This window comes from Manis javanica, chromosome 13, assembly GCF_040802235.1.
Source record: "Manis javanica isolate MJ-LG chromosome 13, MJ_LKY, whole genome shotgun sequence".
NCBI classification, from domain to species: Eukaryota; Metazoa; Chordata; class Mammalia; order Pholidota; family Manidae; genus Manis; species Manis javanica.
In genome coordinates this window covers 54,247,278-54,263,887 of record NC_133168.1, presented here as the reverse complement: position 1 = coordinate 54,263,887, position 16,610 = coordinate 54,247,278, and the positions used below count along the sequence as shown (strand labels likewise).

Below are 16,610 nucleotides of genomic sequence, written 5' to 3'. Positions count from 1 at the left end.
CAGGGAGATTACTTCCTCCCCAACCAGATCCCAATGGTCGGAAATCAAGAACTTCCCAGATCACACCACAGCCTGGGGAAAGGACAGGCTCGCTGGAGAGGGCTGACTAGATAGAAACACCTGTAAATCAAATAACCCCACCTTATCAAAGAGGTGCCTCCTAACCAGAACGCAATATGTAAACCTCCTGCCTAACGGATTGGGGCCTTTGTCTACCTTGACTCTGGCCAGCTCCTGCCTTGGGGTGGATTCAAATAACACTTTCCCTCTGCTTCGCTATTGTGTCTCTGCCTTTCAGTTCTTCGTTGCAGGGATAAGGACTGAGGAGAACCAACTCAACCTATAACAGGTTGAGAAAACTTCTCCTGGGTCAGAATGAAAAATTACCAAGAAACAAATCAAATTGACTGAAATGTCCAAACTCCAGAAGGGGGGACATTTCAGGGGTACATAAGTCCTGAAGTTCAAATTCTAGGGAGGGCAAGACGACTGGGAACACCTGAATCTCCCAGTGTAGACAAACATGAGGACACAGTAACCACCATGTGCCGGAAACACATGTGAAGAGCAGAAAGGCCAGCGTGAGTGGGCAGCTCCTTTTCTGCACTGTGAGAGCAGAAGGAAAGGAAGCACTTCTTAAAACAGTGAATGAAGAAACCGGTCAGAGACGACACATAACTTCAGCATGAAGGGAAAGGAAGCCCTTGGGTAAGACAAGAAATGTTCAGGACCTGCTGAAATGGCAGCAGCCTCTTGCTCTTTCCTTCTTCCTTACCTTGAAGCCTTGGGCCCTAGGCCAACCTTTAAAGCAGACAGAATCGCTTTGACAAAGGAAGATTAAATGTCTTTGTGCTGGAAGAATATTCTTGAATACTCTCATATATATCTTTGTGCATCCTCCTTATCCCTCTCCTGAAATTATAGTTTCGTTTACACCAAAGAATTGCTAATAATGACAGATTTCTGCACATGAATTCTTATTCAATTACTAACCCACAGCAGTAATGCAGACATGTCACTCCACCCTCATTTCCCCATTAGTAATCCTACTGCACCTCTTCCTCCTCTCGCCTGTGGGTCATTTTGCTCATGCTGTAATGTGCCTTTATTGCCCCTGGGCACCAGTGAACTGTAAACAGACTGTCAAAGCTTAACTGGGATATCCTGCTAAAGCACTTTAAATAAATACTCAGATCCTTTGTAGAAAACAGAAGAAATAAAATGAGACAAGACCATGTCCAAGGGTGGTTTTCTGTCAGAATTAGATTATCTTCACATTTTCATTTAGAATACGAGTTGTTCTTCCATTGTGCTGGATAACTACTACTATTGCTATATTCATACAGCAACTTCACACATAGCTGCTCATCTCAAAAGCCTTGGCAAAGGGATGTGCTTTACAACTTGCAGACCTAATAAGGAATTTGCCTAAATCATAGAAAAAGATTTTGTAAAAACAAAGCAACTGGTGAGATGGCATTGCTTTTCTTTTCTTTTCTTTTTAAATAATAAGCATATATGAATAGTGTCCAAAAGAGTAAGAATAAGAATTATCTGATTATCCCTTTTAACCATGTGAAGAAAGTACTCTGGACTAAAAAAATTCTAAAAGTCAAAATTCTTTCCCCAAGGGGCATCTTTTTAAAATATATCAGTTATAAGAGATAAAATGGAGAAGTCTTTAGGTGTAAGATTTGAAAGTCAGGGATGAACCTGAAGGTCAGGATAACAGTTACCAAACTTTTCTCACACAGAACTGCCTCCCTGTGTCTGCACAAAACAAATGCCCCCAACTTCAGAGTTGTTAACTTAGACAGGAGCCTAAAAGTCAGGGAATTAAAGGTCCTGGTGGTGACTGGAAGTTACTCCATCTACCAGTGCCTTCCTTGGTCACCAAACCTAAGTTAACCATTGTAATGTGGAGGGACATCCCCAAATTTGGAGTTTGTCCCAGATGTCTCTAGGGGTCTCTTCATCATACACATTTATAGGCTTTACAAGCAGTTTATATCACACAGCCTAGGGTGTCACAGTGTTTGGGAAGAGTAGCTCTTTCCTAAGTTACATGTTAGTCCCAGACTATTAAGATTGAGACAAGTGCCAAATTGCCCTAAAGCAATTCTGTCTTGCTGGGAGGATGATTCAGTATGGTGGTGTTTATCAAACCAAACCAAACAAAAAATCCACAGTGCGGGAAGACACTCTGAATTTGAGCTGGACATACCTTCCCACTCATTTAGACTTTCTCAGTTCAATCCAGAAGCTGTACATGGCAAACTTAACTTATACCATATTTTGAAAGCAGGTCACTGAAATGCTGACAGTTATGTGAATAACTGCCAGGGCAAGTGGAAAAAAAGTGACCCAAAGGGAGGACCAAATGAGTACAGAGGTATCCAGGGTTGCAGATCAACACCACACTATGCTAAGAAATGCCCGGAAAGATCTATGTCACATGCAGACTGTTTCCGTGTCTGTTGACATGCCAACACAAGCAGCACAAAAATAGAGAAAACCAGTCAATCGTTTCTTTCATCTCCATAACACCAAAGAGATCTGACTACCTTTATTTCAGGAATCAGTTGCATCAGCTATCTCTTTGGTTGACCCACTGACACAGTTCTGCAAGTGTGGAACAGGGAATGAGAAAGCATGCTAGAGGAAATCATATACCACAGTGCAAGAAGACTTGGCTGTTGGTGAGGCCTCCCTGCCTGTGTTTGTAAGGACAGAGGCTATGCACAGCCTTTGCCTAATAATAGATACCATCAATGTACCCTGTGCATATACTGCCATTTTGAAAGCAATATTATTCCCATTTGACCTTCGTAGCAACCCTGTATGAGGAGTGGAAGATATACTATGGTATAGACAAGAGTATTTTGATCTGAAGAGGTTAATGAATTAAAGACATGCTATCAGAAGATGGTAGAGTTGACATTAGAAACTAGGTTCCTGTGGCCTGCATGCTAGCTTATTGCACTTCTCAGCAATGCTGATCATGCAAAACGGGTTTGCCCTATTTTGAAAAATTCAAAAACAATCCATATAAAGATAGGGGCAATCCAAAACACATGGAACTGAAAAACACTGAGTTCTAACTGCTTGCAAGAATATTTTAAGATTCTTTGATGATGTGCAAATGTGTTCAAATAATAGTGGCTTGAGAAATTTACTTAAACTCACTGTTTTAAAAAAGTAGGGCCTTGACAAGCCAAGTCAGGAAATAAAAATTTAAGGCTGTCATTCTGTGGTTACAAAAAAAGAGGAAAGTGAGTGAGTAAGAAACATATGAACACATCTTTTATACGTGGGTTTTAAATAGGAATAAAAGGAAATTATAATTTAAGAGAAAAATACAGAAGTTCAGAAGGCTTATGACTTAAGTACAGTTTCAGATCTACTCATGAAAATGTCTACATTAAGAAATGGTTACTGATATAATTGTTTATTTTAAAGTGTAAAGCAAATTGAAAGCATATCGTGGAAAACCTGCAGCTCTTTTCTCCTTGCTGAGGATGGAGCTGTGTGTGTGTGAGTGTGTGTGAGTGTGACTGTGTGGGTGCACAAGTGGGAGTGCGCCTGCCTCAGACTCTGCCAGCATAACTTTCGAACAGTGTTCCACAGTGAATCTGCCTTTTCTGCCCCAAACTCCAAGCTTGCTAGTCGAATGTTTATTTCCCCAGTTGTGGACATATTATAAGCTTGAAGACTCTATCCTCTATTCCTACACAATATGGGAAAAATAGTACAATGATTCAGCATGAAAATCTCATGTGTTCTCAGCAAAATGAAAGATACAAATATCAAAAATATCTGTGATAATGTTTGTTGTAAGATTCCTGTTTGCTTTTATAATTTAAAATGAAAGCACCTTAAAGAGAGAGAGAGAGAGAGAGAGAAAGGAGAAAGAAAGAAAGAGAGAAAGAAAGAAAAGAAAGAAAGAAAAAAAAAAAGAAAGAAAGAAAGAAAGAAAGAAAGAAAGAAAGAAAGAAAGAAAGAAAGAAAAGAAAGAAAGAAAGAAAGAAAGAAAGAAAGAAAGAAAGAAAGAAAGAAAGAAAGAAAGAAAGAGAAAGAAAGAAAGAAAAACAATTACAAAATGCAGCTGCTACAAATTTCTTCTGGGAAAAGATTAAGCATAAACAATTTGAAAAACAAATATTACTTGTGCATGATGGCTATTAGTTCCTATTTAAGCTTTATAGTTTATGGACCAGTGGATATATGGAGAGTTCTGAGTTACTAAAAATCATTGTTTCTCACTGACAACCCACATAACAAATGGACAAACTTAGCACCCTGATTTTGGTCTCTATGTCCCACTTAAAGGATCAGAGCACCTTGGAGAAATGGCTGATTCTAGGAAGAGAGAAAGGAAATGTAGCTATTAAATTAAAATAATTTAAATTAAATAAAATTGAAAATTCTGTCCCTCAGGAGCACTAGCCACATTTTAAGGGCTCAGTTTGACCAGTGGCTATCACGTAGGGCAGCAGCACATTGGACAGTTCCATCACTGTAGAAGGTATACTGGACAGCAGTGGCCTAGAGATTAAAAGGGATCTAAGGGACTTAACCAAATGCAATATGTGAAACTTTGATCAAACAAGTAATAAAAAGAAATTTTTTTGGATTAATGGAGAAATTCCAATGTAGCATGAGACTTAGAATATGAAGGAATTCTTATTAATAATAATGTGTGGATAAAATATTAGGTTATATGTGAAAATGTCCTTTGGAAGTAAATAAGAATAAAATAATATAAAAATATTTAGATTGTCTGGAATTTTAAAATGTTTTGTAAAAATAGATGATATAAATATGGCAAATGTTAATACTGTTAAATCAAAACACTGAATATTTTCTATACTTCCATGTATACTTGAAATTTTTAATAAAATGTTAAACTCATAGCTTCTTGAATTTCTAATTTTAAAAAACTAAATGTAATGTATACATATTTATGTAAAAGCATGTGCATTTATAAGTACATTAGAAACTGAACCATAAAGGCCCAATATATGGGTCTCAAGGTAAGTGTTCTGTCCAAAGTATTATTTCCATAATTAAGCGGAAACAAGAGAGAATTTCACAGTTACTATAGTCTTCAATGAACTGTTCTTGTACCTAAGTAAAGTTATTTAGACAATTAGGTAGACAGACAATCACACTATAAAATGGCAAATATTTTCTATTTTAGAAGTATCAGAATTTCTAGGAATCATATTTAGTTGTTTTAATTAAAAGCAGTATGATAAAAATATCTAGATTGTTTGGCTAAAATCCCATTAAATATTTCATTTATTTTAAATACAAATTACAAAAGTTACAGGTTATATAAAGAATTCAAATTTAATAGTCAGGTCATTTAACAAATACGCAGTATGTTCCAGATTACCATCCATGAGGACTCTGCCTAATTAGGTTAAACTGAACTATCAATGGAAATACATGATGAAGCATTATGTTCTATACTAACGAAGTATGCATAAAACTTACATAAATATAATTGAATCAGGATTATATAAGTTATAGGCAATGTATATTTAAACATTTATAATCAGTAGAGATCACATATTTCTATTGTATCAGAAGCTAGATCTCCAGGATGCAAAATAAAGGAGATACAGGGTGTGTACTATTCATTCATTTAATAAGTGTTTCTTAAAATGAATTAGGTATCGATTATAGCAGGTTATTAAAATATATTTGAGCAGTGCAGATAGAAGCACTGACTAATTATTCAGATTAGTGTAATAGACAAATACCACCTTCACCATATGACATACATAAATGGCTTAATCTCAGAACACAGATGTTAGAATCTGTAGAGTGCCAAATATGACTTGTTGATATGCTAGAAAATATGAATTAATAAAACAGAACTACTACTTAGCTTTGAGTTTCAAAGATAACTAGTATTTCTGTTAAGAAACAAGTACGTTGATAAAGCTCCATACTGATTATTTTTTAAAAAGTGCAACTTTAAAGTAAAAGCTTGGATGACCTACTGACAACTTGACAATTTTATATCAGTACCATGTTCAGGACTAATGGTTTTGGCTAAATACTATTTGGTTAGGCCAAAAGGATCTAGGATTCAATTTTAGGAAAATAACCAAGGGTTTTCAATTTATATAATGATAACTGTCCCCAAATATATACACATTTGCTCTTCAAAATTTAGAATGCTCTTTTTCTATACTACTATAAATACAGGTTGGGTCCCAGGTGAGGTTACAAAATATATGTAAGGCTTAATCTAGTTTAATGTTTTAATAGCACTAGTCAAATTCTGGGGTATGGAAACCAAGGGCCAAGTAATTCAGGATGGAAGAAGGACAGAAAAATAGAGATGGCATTGCCCTTCTAGAGCCAGGATTAAGTGCTATGTAAAATTCTGAAATAGCTGACCTTCCCTTGACATTCTAACCCACTTTCTGTGTACCTCTTACGCCTTGGTGGAGCGGGTTCTCCTTCTCAAATCCCACTTCTTTGTGATGTTCTGAATCTCCTCCAGGTGCCCCGACCCAGGCCTGACTCAGGAACAACCCGAGTCCCCACCGCCTCTCCCTATCCTCCACTCCAGTCAGTAGTCATCTTTCACCAAAGCAGCTAGATCAGCTAGAGGCCACAGGGGCAGCAATGTGACTAACTAAGAAACAAAATGTGCCAACAGCCCTTCCAGCTGTATTTGTATTACTTCAAAAATAATGCTCAATATCACATATACCTAAAATGGGGAAGTTTTAAGAGTCTCATGATTTGGAGAGAGATGGCCTACCACGATGATGGGAGAGCCCTTTAAAGAAAAGGGCAAGCTCTCAAAGCACACTACCCTGTTACAGTGCCTTTAACTCCCATACAAACAGGACTTTCTACATCTGAGTGCAGGTTCTCTACCTGCTCCAGGGCTTATGAAGATTCCCTCAGCGTAGCTCAGGGGGATGCAGGTGGTTGGGTATTTAATGTTGGAAACTGCTTTAAATACTTTAGGGGAGTAAATTTGCATCCTTTTTTGCATTTGGCTCAGGATTAATTTGGAATTTGTTATATTTCATCAGCATACACCTACTTCAGCTACAAGGAAAATCTCTTTTGATATTAAAACTCAGCAGCAGATGGTCAATTACAGATGAGCCACACAACATTGACAGTTGACTTTCTTTTTTCTGATAGCCAAATAATATAATTATTTCCTTGCTGTCTAACTTCAAACTTCATTTAAAAATCTCAACAGTGTCTCAATTTTGATGGCTTCATGATACAGCATTAAAAATAAAAATTTTTAATGAAAAGTAAACTATACCAGTAAACTTTTTATGGAATATTTACAAGCAGAAGAGAGATTGACACATGTAATATAATCTTAGTCTCAGCCACAGTAGGAAATGTTCCACTTCATCATGCTTTGAGAATCTACTGTAATAAAAATGTCCAGCATGTGTCATGAGTGGCAACCAGCAACAAGGAATTTTAGGAGTTATTTTAGACATCAAGAGTTGTTTAAAAGCATCACTCCACTATGTCTAAAACATTAAAAACAAAAACAAGATGATAGTTTTCCAGTGAATGACTTTTAAGATAGCAATGTTGAAATAATATTTACCTGCAAGGGGCTTGCCAAGGACCTGCTTTTAGGTACTGCAAATGCTTTGAGAACATTGTCTTCATCTTCTGATACTGGCGTCATTAAAACGGAACTTGTAAGAATATTCTAAAGGGAAAGAGAGTAATTTGAAATTTAAATGAGATTGGATAATATGACAGCTAACAATCCTGATCCTTCAGAGAGTAGATTACTATGAAGTGATACACATTTGCAGGAAAAAATGCAGCTATCTGCCAGGATTTCTCTTCTCAATGAGCTAAAAGGAGAACTCGGCTATGTACTAACCCTAATCCTCACTGTGGTAAATGCCACTAAAACAAAGAGCTTCTGGGTCCCACATAGGTTTAGGTTTCAGAGAGGCGCTCAAAAATCATCTGCTAAAGAAATTAATAAATACATGCTTTTAAAAATGTGAGATTTAGGTGAAATAGGTGAAAGACCTATTCAGTGGTGCAGAAGTATATTAGAACTACAAATCAATGGCATTATACTATGATGGTTAAAAGTACAGAATTTAGAAGTAGACTTTCTGAGTTCTAACCCAGAACTATCACTTATTAGGACAGTTTCCCAGTTGGTCTCATGCAAATGATGTTACTGACCCTGCAGGGTTTTTTAAAAGATTAAATGAGTAAAAGCATCTAAAGCTCTTAGAACAGTACTTACCACTCAGTATGTACTGAATAAATATTAACAATTGTTATTAGCTTTGACTCTCCATAAAGGACAACCATTCACACCCTACAAACTTTAGAAATGGTAGTAACTAAGCACTAAAAAGAAATGAGCTTTTCAAGCCATGAAAAGACACAGAAGAAATATAAATACATATTATCAAGTGAAAGAAGCCAGTTTGTAAAGGCTACAGTACTGTATGATTCCAAGTATATGACATTCTGGAAAAGGCTAAGCTGTAGAAACAGTAAAAAGTTCATTGGTTGCTAGGGATTTGGGGGGGAGGGAGAGAAGAATAGGGGAAGCACAAAGAATCTTTAGGGCAGTGAAACTATTCTGTATGATACTCTAATGGTGGCGAAGTGTCATAAATTTGTCCAAACTAATAGAATGTACATCTTTAAGAGTGAACCTTAATATAAACTATGGGCTTTGAGTGATAATGACCTGTCAGTATAAGTTCATCAGTATAAACCACTCCGGATGGGGATGTTGATGGAGGGGGAGGCTATGCATGCGTGAGGACGGAGTTGTATGGGAAACCTCTCTATCTCCTCTCTGCTTTGCTGTGAACCCAGAACTGCTCTAGAAAATAAAATCTATTAACAGGAGTCAATTTAACAAGGAGGAAACATTACATTTAGAAGACAAGTATATTAAAAGAAAATTTTAAAAAATTAACATTCCATTTTCATGAAAATATGTATAGCATGCAGCAGATTTTTTAGGTGGCAAGACTCTCAAATGCTAAGAAACAATGAGAGAAATCTGCAGTGGAACAGAATCTATTTCCAATACATAAACAAAGCCTCAACTTTATATCCAACATCAATGATCATAAGGAAATAATCATGCAACTGAGAATATTTAGAAATATGATGCATTAAATAGTGCTGAAACCACAGCAGCCTCCCATGCCATACGCAGGGTTCTGTGAGGTGCCGACGTCTCATAACACGGGCATGTACTCACGGGCACATCTGCCACCGGCGAAGCCTGGGTGAACAGCTGAGTGTTCAGACTCTCCCCTTCCCAGTGGTTAGAGCAGAAGAAGTTTCCTGCTTTATCAGTTGGCGATTCCACCTACAAGCAAACAGGAAGTGCTTTGTTGTTTCTATAACTGCAACTTCCCATGAAACACTTAGCCTCAAGAGTAAGTTTCTGTAAGATGAATAAGGTTTGAGGATCTGATGTATAACATGGTAACTACTGTATAAATGAAACTTGCTAAGACAGTCGAACTTAAATGGTCTCACCAAAAAAAGAAAACAACAACAAAAAATGAACTACTCTGTGAGGTAATGTGTTAATGAACTCAATGGGGGAGAATCCTTTCATAGTGTATATGTACAGCAAATCACCCGTTATATATTTTAAACATCTAATGGTTTTTGTCAATTATATCTCAATAAAACTGAAAAAAAAAAAAAAGTAAATTTTTGGCCAGTCTCTTAAACCCTAAACCTTATATGAAAATAAATTCAGGAGTCACTGGATCTAACCTGTTGGAAATGTTCCTTGCTGTGAAGCTAAAACTTTGATCCTTGCACATTAGGTTCCCTTTCATATTATTAATTAAAGATACTGCTATTTTAATTGAAATTTCAATTCTCCATGATATCAGAAAATTAATTGCTTATGTATCACTCATCTACCTATCTACATATCAGTGGTTTAAAAAGTACAGTAAAAGCTGCTTCCTTCTCCTTCCTTTAACCTCTGTAGTATGTTTTCTGTTTAAGCATGAAGTAGACAGAAGTGGGTAGGCTTCCCAAGTGACAGGTCATATGCCAACAGTCTGGCAGTACCTCTTAACTGCATCTTGTATGAAAATCTTGTATGAAAAGCGGTGTTGTTACAGAGGGCTGATGCCACACATTTCTAGCTGCCCATGAGGAACAGAGAGCCAGATTCACAGCTTGTTCTTCCAAAGGATCTTGTGTTTACCTCTTGTTTGATCTTCTTCAGTAAAGGTGGTCCATTTTCTTGAAATTCAGCAACAATTCCAGATTCATCAGATTCTTGTTTGATCACATCCTGCAGGTCCTCTACAAGATGAGATGGTGTTTGAGGCTGAAGGCAAAAGTGAGTATGTTGCATCAGAGGAATATTTTTGTTTGTACTCATAAGCCAACTACATCCAAGAATTTTGCTAAAACTTACTAGCATCTTCAGGGGACCATATTTAATTTCTTGAGCTGCCAGTGCATGTTTGAATGGTGTAGGAGTTCTTGGAGAACTTTCTAGGATAGACCTTTTGATCGCTGGAGTTCTAAAACTTTAAAAAGAAAACAAGTGTTCGTTCAATATGAAAGAACATATGTTCCTTATAATGCTCTATTAAATTTGATATTTTTCTGCTGAATACAATAAACTGTAACTGATGTGGAATTGGGTATGCTGATTAATCATCTATGTATTGTTAATATGAAGATGCTATGCATATCAATCACATACTTTCAAATATTTCAAAGGTATTATTCCCCTGAGACTAAGAGCCTTAAAATATTTTTCATTTTCCTTTAATCCTTCTGAAAACACAGTGTCTCTAGGTCTTTCTAATGATCATAAGCATCATGAAGATCTGATGCATTTACAAATGAATTTTATCTATTCATTAAAATAGGGCCCTCAATGGAACACATATGTTAACCATTTAAAATGTACCTATTGTACTTGGAAATAAGATTGCATTTCTTTTAAAGGCTTATTATAATCACATCGATGTTCTCTGACATTTCTTTGAAGTGATGAACACTTTAGTGAATATAAATGACTGCTTAATCATTCCTTGGTTTCTAATCTTTTAATATTCCTGGGGATGTCAGTAGAGGTCCTGTCTTTAGATAAATTTCAAAAAGAAAAAATTAGAGAAAAAATATGAACTAGGTAAAGGATCGTATTCATTCTTATTCTGAAGTTTATAAGCAGAGAGGAAAGGAGGTTGAAAATCTTGTTTTCAGTGAAGAAGAAAAGGCCTTATTGAACAAAGAGAAAAACTGAGTTGAAGAGTCATATGACAACTACTTCTGCACATAAAGGACATTTTGAAGTGAACTATAGAAGGTAATTGAGTTTATCCTCCTGCCTGTAGATAGTTATAACATGCCCAGGACAGACATAGCCCATGTGGGAATATACATGGTTATGTACATACAAGTGAATCCATAAAGATACACACATACAAAAGGATCAGACATGTGGAGACTATATTCCATTAATTAAATATAAGTAAATAAGAGAAAACATTTTATTTCTGAACCAAGGACTTACATAGCATTTTCCTTTTGAGTTTTCACAGTTTGGTCTCTATGAAATGGTGTTGTAACAGTCAATTTGTGACCATTGAGAGGGGTGGAAGTTAAAGAAGGCATTTCCAAGTCTAAGTTTTCATGGTTACTGGAAGTGTTTAAGAACTAAATATGGGAGGAAAGAAAAAAAATTGCATATTAAACAGTGATTCTTTGTTCAGGCCAATTTAAAAATCTCACCTTGATAACAAACAAGTATGTTTTACTGACCAACTATATAAAATAAAGATGTTAACAAGCATGTGGTGTTAGGGCATTATTTTATTTCAGTTGAGCACTTAAGATTTGGAGTGTGATTTCTAAGAAATAAAATTGAGGGTCAATGTCAAGAAATTTGCAAAATCCTAAGAAAATATTCTCAATAAATGACACTTGCCATAACAGAGAATGAGTGTGAAAGTGATGTTTTGGAAAGTAATTATTTTTCTTTCATACTTTGCTTTCTCTCCTTAATGATCTATCAACCATTAATATAGGTTTATTGGGAGAATAATAGGTGTTCCTACGATTCCAAGGTAAAATAAGTTTGTGAAATAAGTTTGTAAAATAAGTTTGTGAAACACACATGTCATAATTTCCATGCAAATTCACAATGCACATCAGTCTGAAAGGTCCTGCAGTAAATAAACCAATTTTTAACTTTGTTTGATTCAGTGTTTCCCAAACTTATGTATTTAGATCTTTTTCTGGAACATCTACTAAAGTCATGCAGAACTAATATTCTCCAGAACACAATTTGGAAAAGACAAGATAATTTATTTGGTGGGTGTGCCATTTGTTCAGACTTAAAGATGTTCTTAAGACAAATTCAACAGACATAATTAGGGAACATTTTAAAGTGCCAAATTACCTAACTTCAATACTTTCAATAATTAAGAAACACAAGTCTCTGATAAGAATTATCATTTCTGTGCCTTGAAAATACTATATGAAACAAGAGTATTCATTGGCAAAAACTGTGCTAATAAAATATTATGGCACAACTCAAAAAAACATATGGTCCAATGTTGAGAAACTGATATTAAAACATAAGTTTTCTTTAAGCACTTGTTCCTTAATCTTCTTCCAAAACATTGCCACTTAAAAATGGATAGGAACCTTAAATAATTTCTAGTTGCAACCCAAATGCTCTTTGAACATAGGTTGGTTCCCTCCTCCCCTGGGTCAGTGAATCACTCAATAATAAGTGAACAAAGAGGCAGAAAATCTGTTAAAAGGTTTTAAAGAGAGGGAAGGGATGGGAGGAAAGGAAGGACTAGAAATGTTAAACTCTAGTGTTGAAGGAAATTAAAGCACATCCCATACAACTAACCATCTTTCAAATCACCAAAAAATAAGAGAGAGAATTAGGACAAAATCATTAGCCTACAGACAAACCTCAACTTTGGGAGGCAGTATGACTTAGCAAGAGCTAGATGCAATCAATGACAGAACGAAATCAGCAAGGGCAACAGTAATTAGTCATTTGTTCCCAAGGATTAGTTTCTAGATTATTAAGGCTCAGTGTCTGTTGAGAAGTAGTAACAGCTGTGCAGAAATTGTGCGCTACCTGCGAAGGGGAGAAGGGTAGGCTTTTGACAGGGGAACGCTTGGGAGTTGAACTGCTGACGTCAGCAACTATGAAGGAGCTAGGGTCTCCAGCGGCTAACGGGCTGGCCTGGCCCCGCTTTTTCCGAAGGATGACCAGCGGAATTGTGCTGTGCCTTGAAGGAGGCAAGGATGTGAGCAGGTCAAGTGACCCCTCACTCAACTTGTACTTGTTCACCCTCGTGCTAGGCTCTCCTGCAGGTCTAGTCACACTGCCCTCTCTCTGCTGAAGCTGTAGGGCTTTGCCTGCATGATGTTGGCTAGAAGAAAAATCGGCTTCTTCAAAGAATTCAAAACTGCTGAGAGCGCACCATGATGAAGAATCCTGAAACAATGTGGGAGGCGCAGGACTCTGAGACAGTGTGTGCATGATGTGTGCCACCACCTGAAACACAGCACTGAGAGAGAGATGCTGAATGCAAAGAAAACACCTGGCCCGCTTGTTTGACTTCTTGAGAAAGAGCTTTAGGATTCACAGTTGTCTGGTCCACTGCCTGGTAGGTCTACCATGCTGCCTCAAGGCAGGTCCTCCATGTGCACTGCAGGGACCTCCTGGTATTCTGGCATTTGCATGCAATCCAAAGCAAAAGGAAAACCTTTGCTAGAGGGCACATTTTGGCAGTGTTCATCCCCTGTGTGATGGGATATGATGCAATAAATGCTTTTTAAACCAAATGGGAAAGAAAGGAAATGAAGTGAGTGTCTGCTTTTGAGGTGCTGAACTCTTGTTTGTTTCACTAAAGATGGCTTTCTCAGTGCACCGACTGGAACTGGTAATCAAAAATCAATACATTGTGGAGAAAGCTAGGCACACCAATGCATCAACTCATTACCACTTCAAATACACCGTAAGATTGCTAATTCTTAATGTGCAATCCAAAAGCAAGACACAATTCTAGAGAAACACAGAGAAGTAAACAAAGTAAAGTTAAAAATAGCTCAAACATTATTTCCACAACCCAAAACTATACTCATATGTCATCAACTTCACTATGTTAAAGAATATGCATTTTGAGGGAAATCTCTGAGAAGCTACCTTTTATTTGGGTAGTCTATGAAATCAGATCTTTAAGAAAACATACACACAAAGACTAAAATCAGACTTTTACCTTTACATTAATGTGTGCTAATAACATGATATTTGCTATGGAAAATGGCAACAGTTTGAGATGAGGGTTTTCTAATTCCCAAAATCATTAACGTGCCTTAACGATTCTACTTACAGAATCTATAAATTGAAGCGTTTCTGCAAATTCTAAGAGGTTCTTAACATTATCCAGAATGGTGCCTTGGTGGACGATCATGCACCTTGCTGGTGAGGCACTTTCTTCAGGTAGGGAGCCGGGATCCACAGGCAGAGAAGGCGTGGAGTGGTGTTCTTCCAAACAGGAAACAGGTGCGCTGTCTCCATGAGGTCTGGTGTTGTCGGCAAGGGTGGTGCTGTGCCACCCGGGGTAGCTGCATGTGTGGTTCTGTGTCTAAGGAGGGGGTGGGGGAGTAAAGAAAGATGGGTGAGAAGAAAGGGAGAAGGAACTTAGCAATGAAGTTGCACAAGGTATCAGATGCTGTTGGAGGAAAGATAAAAGCAGTTGCATCATCCAAAACTTGCGCCTATGAAATAGTTGTCAAGATGTTTCCTTTCGTCAATGCAAGACCCTGCTTTTTAATAGTGGTACAGTCTGCAAGCTACACGATTACCCTAATTGTCATCATTTTACTAAAACTGTAAGTAGAGGGACTATCTTACAAAGCACAGCTCTCAGGTGGAATGTCTTTACAAATCTACTTGAGCATAATTACCAATAGGACCATAAACGTTTGCTGTGAATTAAGATTTGGCCTATTGTCTTTCTAACCTACAAAAGGCCAGAAGATTCAAGGGTGAGAGTTGTTTTAATCTGCATATACTCTTGTTGCTTCCATCCCTTTTCAGTGGTACAGACTGCACCGACGCAGGGAAGGGCTGCCAAATCAACGTGGTTAGGAAAGCAGAAGAGCAAATTAACAGAAGTCTCCTTTCAGCATGACCATGCAACAGGAGAAATTGCAAAACATTAACTAAAGTTAAAAAGTGGTCGAACTAACATATGCACATGATCATTTTATTATTTAACCCAAAAGAAATTTGCTCCTAAGAGTACCTACTGGGTGTCACATCTCTTTCATTCTTTGTTGCTTAACTACATATATTATAAAGTACAAGCTGCTCTCCCAGTTTGCAGCCTAATCACTAAAAAAGAGGTCAAAATTCAGTAATGATCCACACAGCTTTTGTGCATGCAAACAAAACATAGAACAGCTATGTTATTTATGGAGATACTAGATATATATTTTTCAAATGCACACACGGAACGTGTGTATCATATTTGAAAGTATAAAATATTAAAGTCGAGGTTAAAAAATCATAGGAAAAGAAAAAAATCAAACGAATAGCACCATATAGATACAGAACTTGGCAAAAATGCAGATTTCATTCATTTATCACTGTTGGTCTTTGAATTGATCTACAGTTCTTCTGAAGGAAAAAAAAATAGATGACAACCTTCAGTGGATGTTGAATTCCTATTGAAATACGAAAGGACTACTTCCAATTTAGTCAACATATATTCTGATCCCAACTGTCTTTTACTATAAATAACTTTCAGTGTTTAAACAGTTAATAGATTATATAGAGTCTTGAATGGTGTCACATCTAAAAGAGAAGGGAGGGCACAGTGGAGCCAGCGGGTAAAGCTGTCACCCCCCATTCAAGCCCCTGGTGCCGTTCTTACTGGCAGCGCCTGCTGTCCTTTGAGCTCATTCTCAGTTGACATCAGGAGCAATTCCAATTCCTTTATCCGCTTTTCTTTCTCAGGGTCTTCATCATTATAGTGTCTCTGAAATCAAAAGTTAAGGGAGAGAAAAAGACAAGGGCCTGGTTGGATGCTGTAAATACAGTGGTGATGGCTTGCAGTCACAAGGGGCCCTGTGGCCCATGAGGCCTCGGCCTGAAACCAACACAAACCAAATTGTGAATGTTCTTCCAGAAGTAAGGGCGTGATGCGAAATCCAAGGCTAGGGTGGGTGCTGACAGAGGAGCTGTTTCAACTGATGACATTGGGGAAAAAGAATTTCTGAGCAAAGTTACTCTCGCATGTGAAGAGTAGCAGATCCATGGCCCGTTTCCCCACCCACCTTTCCACTATTCCCTTTTCATCTCACTTCAGGTGATTGAGTGAAAATCAGTGTTTAGATGAAAGAAATAAAGCATGTGTTAAAAACGATGCCTTCAACAGTCAATGAGTTTCTTTATGAAATGATCTTAAAATCATCTTACCTGAATGGCTGCAGCAGCTGGCTGAGGGACATTGACTATATTTACATGTAACGCTACAGGATATGGGACATGGCTGGAGACCTAGATCAAAAAGGCAGAACAAAGGCTG

General features: G+C 37.2%; 1 protein-coding gene across 3 annotated transcripts in view; it reads right to left on the bottom strand.

Moving 5' to 3' along the window:
* Positions 1-16,610, bottom strand: part of MYB (MYB proto-oncogene, transcription factor) — a 32,846-nt gene that overhangs the window by 4,587 nt on the left and 11,649 nt on the right. For 2 of the 3 annotated variants that reach the window (XM_017646988.3, XM_017646989.3), the window contains exons 7-15: positions 16,502-16,582; positions 15,957-16,061; positions 14,409-14,663; positions 13,148-13,510; positions 11,561-11,703; positions 10,451-10,565; positions 10,235-10,360; positions 9,260-9,370; positions 7,610-7,717 (exon numbers count right to left, since the gene is read on the bottom strand). In XM_017646988.3, coding sequence (XP_017502477.3) covers positions 7,610-7,717; positions 9,260-9,370; positions 10,235-10,360; positions 10,451-10,565; positions 11,561-11,703; positions 13,148-13,510; positions 14,409-14,663; positions 15,957-16,061; positions 16,502-16,582 — 1,407 coding nt within the window. The remainder of the gene's footprint in view (positions 1-7,609; positions 7,718-9,259; positions 9,371-10,234; positions 10,361-10,450; positions 10,566-11,560; positions 11,704-13,147; positions 13,511-14,408; positions 14,664-15,956; positions 16,062-16,501; positions 16,583-16,610) is intronic. The other variant, XM_017646992.3, reaches the window with a different exon arrangement.